The 8,884-nt window shown below is 41.3% G+C and overlaps 1 protein-coding gene across 1 annotated transcript; it reads right to left on the bottom strand.

Annotated features, from left to right (window-relative positions):
• Nucleotides 1-6: 6 nt before the first annotated feature.
• LOC102277861 (interferon-induced very large GTPase 1-like) lies at nucleotides 7-4,993 on the bottom strand (the record flags this gene model as incomplete). Its single annotated transcript, XM_014483441.2, is given in 2 exon segments — nucleotides 7-2,692; nucleotides 2,695-4,993. Coding segments are annotated over 2 exon segments (4,985 nt in total), but the record flags the coding sequence as incomplete, so codon positions are not given.
• Nucleotides 4,994-8,884: the final 3,891 nt, after the last annotated feature.

Consider the following 8,884-nt stretch of genomic DNA (forward strand, 5'->3'; position numbering starts at 1 on the left):
TCAAACTTAATGACATCACTAAAGCAGGTTACATCGGAGCACTGCTCTTCTTCAGCTGCTATTGCTGCCATTTCATCCAATCTCTCCTCCAGCCGCCTTCTTCCATCCATAGTTTTGTCATTAGCTGTAACTTCCCCCACATTCTGATGGACAAAGAGGCAACTGGGAGAGATTTTTACTTGTTTCATCCTCATAAAAGCTTGGACAACTATTTGTAGAATATCTTGCATTTCGGATGGATTTTCCCCAAAAATATTGATCAGAGTCAAGCTTCCAAGTCCGATGACAAAGGTTGCCAACTCATTGTCATGTTTCTGGGACTTGTTGCTGAGTTCTGGGGCTCGAAGTCCCTCTGTGTCCACAACAAGCACAAAGTCAAAGCCAAATTCAGCTGTGAATGTCTCCTCCACTTTCAGAAGCTGCATGTAGGCCCCCCGGGTACACCTCCCAGCACTGACAGTGAACTGCAGCCCAAAAAGGGCATTCAGCAGGGTGGACTTCCCTGAGCTCTGCAGGCCAAGGACAGAGAGAACAAAGAGCCGCTTGTTTCCAAGTTTCTCAGAGAGCTTGTCAAAAACAGCTGCCACCCACCTCAGGGGCACATATGAAACATCCCCATCCATCAGCTCAATGGGAACACCAGATATCATCAGATCTGCAGCAATGTGGGGAAGGGAGAGAAATAGGGTATCTTTCATGGGTGAAGCTTCTTCCAGAGCTTCATAGATCTGGCCAGCTTCTCTGAGAATGTGCTCAATTCCCAAGGTACAGTCATTAATCTCTCTAGAAATAGCTTCTATCTCTTTTTGCCAGTCTTTCAGAGAGCTACTCTTTGGGGCCTCTTCCTTTTTTTTTAAAACCAATGCCTTTTTCTTCTCATTTAGATTTTCCAAGTGTCCTGCAGTCAGGTTGTCCAAAGCTACATTCAGCCATTGGAGGAAGTAGAGTTTGGTGTGAGTTTCTGAAAGATTTTGGAGAATTTCAAGGACAGGACGCATTAAAGCATTGAGAGGAAAGGCTTTTCTCAATTGTTTATGTCTTATCTTTTGTTTTTCTGTCTCAGTCTCACTTTTGTGTTGTTCAATGCTGCGATTCCCCTTTTCTCTCAGATGATAGAGTTCTTTGTCCTTTTTACACCAAAGTTGCCACAGTTTTCCCTGAAGAGGTAGTAAGTTTTCCTTGACCTGAGGTATTTCCATTTCTCTCAGTAGGGTCATTAGACCCTTTGCCTTTTCTTTGGCTTCCTTGCAATCTCTCTGGTCTTCATCAATAAGCATTCCTTGCTTGCGAGCAACTTGGGCACAGTTCTCCAAGCTGAGTGCAGTGTTAGAGAGCTCCAGCAAACGTCTGATTGTAGTTGTGAGCTCCCCTATTAGTTCTGCCTCATTTCTGTTCCTGATCCCAATTCTCACTCTTGGGCCAGAATTATCGACTGTGACTTTTCCTTTATCATCAAGCAACAAGATTAAAGGTTTTGTTGACTGACACATGTCACTGACTATTTTTCGGTTTCCTTTATTGTCATCAGAAATTGACATCAGGATCACAATTATGGACGATACCTCCTTCAAAAAGGCGAGTTGCTTCTCATATTCTTTTGCATCTCCGTGAAGATTCGTAAAGGTCAAGCAGTTGTCAAATCTGTCCTGCTCTTCCCCCCCAGGACAGAACCAGGCGATTTCCACCACTCCTCCCATGAAGAGACAGTCTCTGCGGCTACCTTTGCAATGTCGGTGAAAAAAGACATCATGTTTGCGTTCACTGAGAAGACAGTTCATGATCTGAGATTTGGAGGCAGAGAAGCCCGTTCCAACTCTAATAAAGGACACAATGGGGGCAGAAACACAACACATCTGTTGATTCGTGTAATTGTCCTTCTCCTCTTTTATTGATTTCCCTACTTGCTGCCAGCTCCTTCGAATTTGTCTGAGAGACCAGAGAGAGAATTCAATTTGAGCATTGCAAGGATTAGGTATGAGAAGGGGGAGGGCAAACTGACAAATGGAAAGTTTGTCCAAAATATACTGTCTGGCAAAATCATCTGCACAGTGAAGAATTGCCATCTGAACATCCATAGGGTGAACATAGGGTCTGACCTTAGTGGCTGCTGAGGGCTTAGTAGGACTAACACTTTCTTCAAGTAGATCTTCATATGGATCAAAAGCCTCGTTTTCTTGATTTGAGGTGATTGAATAGACTTGGTTCTCTGTGTATTCTTCATGTTTGATGATCAGGTATCTCAGCCCATAATCCAGCATCAATAGCTTCTGTAAGAAATAGAAGGGAAGTTCTCTTTCAGAGCAGGGCTGGGTGTTTTTCACAGAAGTCTTGTGGATCAGTTGGAAGTCAGCTCTGCTCATTTTTCTTGGGTAGTAATATTCTAGGCCTAGACGCTGGAGTAAGTCTTGGAAGGCTCCATTTTCTATGACTTCCTCCTTTTTGTTTTCATTATCATGTGATTCATGGCGCTCTTTCTTTTCATGGAAGACACTTTGCAATTCTTTTATCACCTCCTCCAGTTGAAATGAAGAGACAGTATCCTCATATTTCCCATCAATGAGCAGTCTCAAGTCTTTTCCTAGGTTTTCCCAATCATGATCTCCATGGTTGGTGAGGACATGTACTACTTCTTTAGTCAAAGATTGTCCCATGTGATGTTTGATCAATGCCAAGCGTTGTGTTTTGTCCTCTGAGAAAGAGCTTTGATGCCCGCTGTTGCTGTCAGACCTGTGAGCACCAGGAATGCCTGAGCTCTGTAGTTGCAAGTATTTTTGAGCTCTTGGTATTTATTTTGCACAGTTTGCATTTTGTCCAATAGGAAGTGTAACTCATCATGCCCCAGGAGATACTGAAATGTATTGTGATCCGCATGATATCCTGCACCAGATGCTATCAAAAGTAGCAAGACGTGTGTGTCTGGCTTCCCTGTTTCTCGGAGGTATTTCAAGAAGCAGCCAAGAGACAAGCTGACCTCATAAGTCAGCTTTCTTTGAGCTTCCTCCACCAACTCTGTGGATTCAGAGTTGGCCTTTACTTCCCTAAGGTCATTCTGTGCTTTTTTAAATATTTCAATTAATTCAGAAAATTGGGTGATATGGACATCGTCTTCCTTTGGTTCTGACTGAAATATCCACTGCATAATGGATTGAACCTGAGGAAAGTTTTTTACTGTATAAATGTGAGGATCCAAAAGACTACTCAACTGAGATTTAATAAATTTAGTTTCATAAATGGAAATGTTTTTGCAAAAGTTTACAGTGTTTACTAGAAAATTCTGCAGACCCCTGTCTTTGAGGCATATATTAGTCCAAATGGTATAACTTTCAGTTTTTTGCCTCAATCTTTGCATAAAATTTATCAGCCTTTTAAGCTGTTCTTCAGGATCAAAAACTTTCCAGGATTTCACAGCCTCTAGGAAAATTATAGCCTCCTTCTCAATACTCAAGAATTCTTCTCCCTCCTGGATCTGGGCAGTGAGTTCAGTCAGATCAGTATAGCTGTCTTTCAGACAATTAGCTACTTTAAGAGGATCCTTAAAATCGTCTCTGTGGCCATAGAGGACAATGTCCCAAACAGGTACCAGCTGAAGTCCACGGTCAATGACACACCAAGTTTGATTATTGGCAACTAGACCAGCTTTCCAGTCAAAAAAGCCATTTGATTCTGGTGGGCCACCTGTCTGGGCCATAGATAATTTGACTTTGGTTTGGAGATTTTGGAAGGTTGTTCTCTGAGAGGCTTTTTTCGAATGAGAGTCTGACATATCCAGACCTGTACCAGTGTTCACTCCAAAGCCACTGTAACTGCCCCTTATGTAAATATCCAGGGCCTCTGCTGCTTGCTGTTTCACTTCTGCCAGCTGCTCTTTTTGGAAACCCTCTGAAATGGCTTTCCACCAGTAGATTCCCCCGAGGTGCAGAGGGCCCTGATCAGCATGAGACCCAAACCTCTGGAAGAAGGCTTCAGTCCTATGCCTCAGCAAGAGTAGTTTGTCTGGGTCTTCTGACTGACCCAAAAGGTCTTCAATGTATTTTAAATCCTGGAGAGCAGCATTAGAAAGTTGGAGCTGGTCAATGGGAAAGATGCAGGAGGCCAGTGGGATATAGATGAACTTGGTTGAGCAGAAATAAGAGTGTGTACAATGTGACTGTTGTATTTTCTTGGATTCTGAATGCATGCTCTGATCGATACCATCTTCCAGGCTAATTCCCCAACATCCACCCTGTGATAAGGCTGTTACACTGAAGCCCAGCTTCTCTACAGTCTGAGTGAACATGGATTCCTCTTGAGAAGATGCAAATTCCTTCATTTCCATCCGTGTACACTGATTAGGGCCACGGAGTACAAACTCCTTGGGGACACAGAGTAGCTCTTCTTTCTTCTCCATAAGACACCTTTGGTCACTGGTTTTGTAAATTCCCTGTAGGGATAGTCCTGCAGATGCATGTCTCACCAGTTCTCTATCAGAAAGGATTTTCCTGTAAGAAATTGTCCCTTCCATAAGGTTGAGTTGTCTCTGCGTATCTTCCATGACTTCTCCTAGGGCCTTTTCAGGAGATGGCTTGAACTCTTTGGGGATCTCCATTGTTTGCCTCAGCACTGCTTCCTTTTTCCCCACTGCCTCTTCCTGTTGTTGCCTCCATTCTGACAGCATTTCTCTTTGTTCCTGCAGTGCCTGTTCTGCCTCCATCTTCCTTTTCTTTAATGATTCCACCCAAGACTCCTGTAACTCTGAAAGAGTATTTGAGTGTGACAGGTTAAGCAGTTTATCCAGGGCCCTTTTCTCCCAGGAATGTTGCACCTGGTATTTCAGTTTCTGGAGGTCTTTTTCTTCTAGGTGTTGTAAAGCATGGGCAGAAGTCACACCCAAGTGTTCCTGCAGCTTTGACAACTAGTACTCAACTGCCAGTCCTTCTCTGAGCATCTCTTGGAGATCTTGCCTATTTTTGCCTCTAAACAGGGGTTCATTGGGCATAGACTCTGCTGTGTCCATGGCTGTTGGAAGAAAAGACACTCAGTTAGCCTGTGGTATGTTAATAGGCAAAATTCTGTGATTAATTTGCATAAATCTGTTGCTTATATATACACTAATAGTAAACTATCAGAAAAAAAAAATTCAGGGAACAATCTCATTTATGTTCAGACTTAAAAGAATGAAATACCATGGAATAAACTTAACCAAGAAGGTGCAAGACCTATATTCTCAAAAGCATAAACGCTGATGAGGGAATTTGAAAATGATAAAAAGGAATGGAAAGATATCCTGTGTTCCTTGATTAGAAGGATTAATGTTGTTAAAAATGGCCATATTATTCAAAGCAATCTATAGATTTAATGCAATGACTATCAAAATACCCAGGACACTTTCACAAAAGTAGGACAAAATGATTCTAAAAAAATTTTTTGGAACCACAAAAGACTCAATTGCCAAAGCTGACTCAAGAAAAAAAATACCTGGATGTATCACGTTCCCTATTCAGACTATACTCTAAAGCTACATTAATCAAAAGAGCATGATATTGGCATAAAAGCAAACGAATAGATCAATGGAAAAGAGTAGAGAGCCCAGAAATAAACCTACACACTTATGGTCAATAATCTATGACAAAAGAAGTGAGAAAACAATGGGAAAAAAGATAATTCCAGTAAGTCGTGGCGGGAAAATTGGATAGCTACATTAGAGGAATGTTGGGAAAAAATAGGCAAAGAATAAATAGATGTTTCTCCAAAGAAGACATATAGATGACCAACAGGCACATGAAAAGTCACTCAACATTGTTAATTGTTCAGTTCAGTTCAGTCACTCAGTAGTGTCCAACTCTTTGCGACCCCATGAATCACAGCATGCCAGCCCTCCCTGTCCATCACCAACTCCTGAAGTTCACTCAAATTCATGTCCATCGAGTCGGTGATGCCATCCAGCCATCTCATCCTCTGTCGTCCCCTTCTCCTCCTGCCCCCAATCCCTCCCAGCATCAGGGTCTTTTCCAATGAGTCAATTCTTCGCATGAGGTGGCCAAAGAACTGGAGTTTCAGCTTCAGCATCAGTCCTTCCAATGAACACCCAGGACTGATCTCCTTTAGGATGGACTGGTTGGATCTCCTTGCAGTCCAAGGGACTCTCAAGAGTCTTCTCCAACACCACAGTTCAAAAGCAGTTAATTGTTCGGGAAATGAAAATCAAAACCATAATGAGGTATCACCTCAAGCCAATCATAATGGCCATCATCATATATTCTACAAATAATAAATGCTAGAGAGAGTGTAGAAAATAGGGAACCCTTGTGTACTGTTGCTGAGAATTTAAGTTGGTTTAACCACTATGGAAAGGATTGTAGAGTTTCCTCAGAAATGAAAAATAGGATCACAATATTACCCAGCAATTCCACTCCTGTGCATATATGCAAAGGAAGTGAAGACAGGATATTGAAGAGATATATGCACCCCCATATTTACTGCATCATTATTCATAATAGCCAAGATATGGAAACAGCCTAAGTATCAGCCCATGGCTTAATGGATAAAGGATGTGTGATACAGCATGCACACGTGTGCACAGACACAGACACACAGTGGAATATTATACAGTCACGAGAAAGAGGGAAATCCTGCCATCTGTGCATGACAACATGGATGGACCTTGAGTGCATTATGCTAAGTGAGATAAGTCAGACCAAGAAAGAGAAATTCTGTAAATATCACTTACATGTGGAATCTAAAAAAGCCAAACTTGTAAAACCAGAGTAGTATGGTGGTTACCAGGGGTTGGAAGGTGTAGGAATTAGGGAGATACTGTTTAAAGGTACAAATGTGCCATGAGTAGATAAATAAGTCTTAGACATCTAGGCTTCCCTGGTGGCTCAGATGGTAAAGAATCTGCCTGCAGTGCAGGAGACCTGGGTTTGATCCCTAGGTTGGGAAGATCCCCTGGAAAAGGGCATGGCAACCCACTCCAGTATTTTTGCCTGGAGAATCCTAATGGACATAGGAGCCTGGCGGGCTATGGTCCATGGGGTGACAAAGAGTCGGACATGACTGAGCGACTAAGCTGAGCACATAGCACACATAGTGATTATAAACAATATACTGTATTATAAACTTCAAAGTTGCCAAATAACTTTATCTTAATTGTTCTCACCACAATAAAGAAATGATACTGTGATTTGATAGAGGTGTTAGCTGACTCTATTGGTCATATGGCAATATAAAAAATGTGTTATATCAGCACATAGTATACCTTAGACTTATGCAAAGTTATATGTTAATTTATCTCAGTAAATAAAATGCACTTCTTAGCTGATTTATACGTGTTGCCCTCTTTTTACTCTTCCTCTGACACTGCTGCTGCTGCTAAGTTGCTTCAGTCGTGTCCAAGTCTGTGCGACCCCAGAGACGGCAGCCCACCAGGCTCCCCCATCCCTGGGATTCTCCAGGCAAGGACACTGGAGTGGGTTGCCATTTCCTTCTCCGATGCATGAAAGTGAAAAAATAAAGTGAAATCACTCAGCCATGTCTGACTCCTAGCAACCCCATGGACTGCAGCCCACCAGGCCCCTCCCCCCATGGGATTTTCCAAGCAAGAGTACTGGAGTGGGTTGCCATTGCCTTCTCCTCTGACACTAGTTAATATCATTATATGATATATATATATATATAGTTTATATTATAAGCTATATATGTATAATCAAATTCTCTTTATCTACTGCTGCCATCTTAATGTGTGTATGTAGAACCAAATACTCTTATATTCAGTGTTTTCTCAATGTTATGTTTTTAAGCCCACTATCTTCGAGACATAGTATATGAAATGAGATTTCACATGTTTCAACTTCACACATAATCCAGGTTTCCTCTCTTCTTGTATTTCCTGTCCTACTGAATGTCACTATTATAATCCTACGCATCCTTCTTCCTCCAAATGTGAATGTAGTTTCATGTTCTTTCAAATTATCCTTTCAATATCTCCTAAATCTCAATTCTTTTTAATCCCCTACCAACTCTCACTTAGATTTTTCCTTCATATTGTCTTTATTGAATCATATAATTGTCATCTCATCTTACAGTCATTTTGATTTTGTGTTTTCCATCTTCCCCAGTGTCACTAAAATTTGAATCTAAATTTAATGGCAGACTCAGTAATTCAAAAAACAGCTTTTCTGGGCTTCTCTGTTGGACAGTTGTTAGGAATCCACCTAGCAATACAGGGAACACTGGTTTGATCCCTGGTCCAGGAAGATCCCACATGCCACGGAGTGGCTAAGCCTGTGTACCACATCTGCACCTGTGTTTAGAGCCCACAAGGCACAATTACTGAGCCCATGTGCTGCAACTACTAAAACCCGTGTGCCCTAGAGGCTGTGCTCCACCATAAAAGAAGCCACCACAATGAGAAGCCCTGGGTATATATGCAAAGGAAGTTAAGACAGGATGTGGATGGGATATATGCAGTGTGCATATGTGCACTGCAACTAAAGTAGCCCCCACTTACTGCAACTAGAGAAAGCCTGTGCACAGCAATAAGGACCCAGCGCAGCCAAAACATAAATTAATTAAAAAAGAGAACAACTTTTCCAACTGAGTTATCTAAAATATCTAGATAAATTTTTAAGAAATTCGTTGAAGTCTCAAGGAATTTAATAGATAGTGAAATAATATCTGATGGAAGAGGTAAATAAATTTGAAGCAAGTGAAACACTTCCATTACAAATAAAGACAACATTTAGGATACCATGGCATACACTTCAGAAGACAAAAGAAATTCACAACCAGACATATCATAGTGAAAATGCAGAAAATACAATAGGAAAAGCAAAGCATTTAGAGAAAAGCAGATTTTTAAAAATTAATGTATTGTAATTGGAGAATAATTACTTTATAATATTGT

Source organism: Bos mutus, unplaced genomic scaffold, assembly GCF_027580195.1.
Source record: "Bos mutus isolate GX-2022 unplaced genomic scaffold, NWIPB_WYAK_1.1 CTG534, whole genome shotgun sequence".
NCBI lineage: Eukaryota > Metazoa > Chordata > Mammalia > Artiodactyla > Bovidae > Bos > Bos mutus.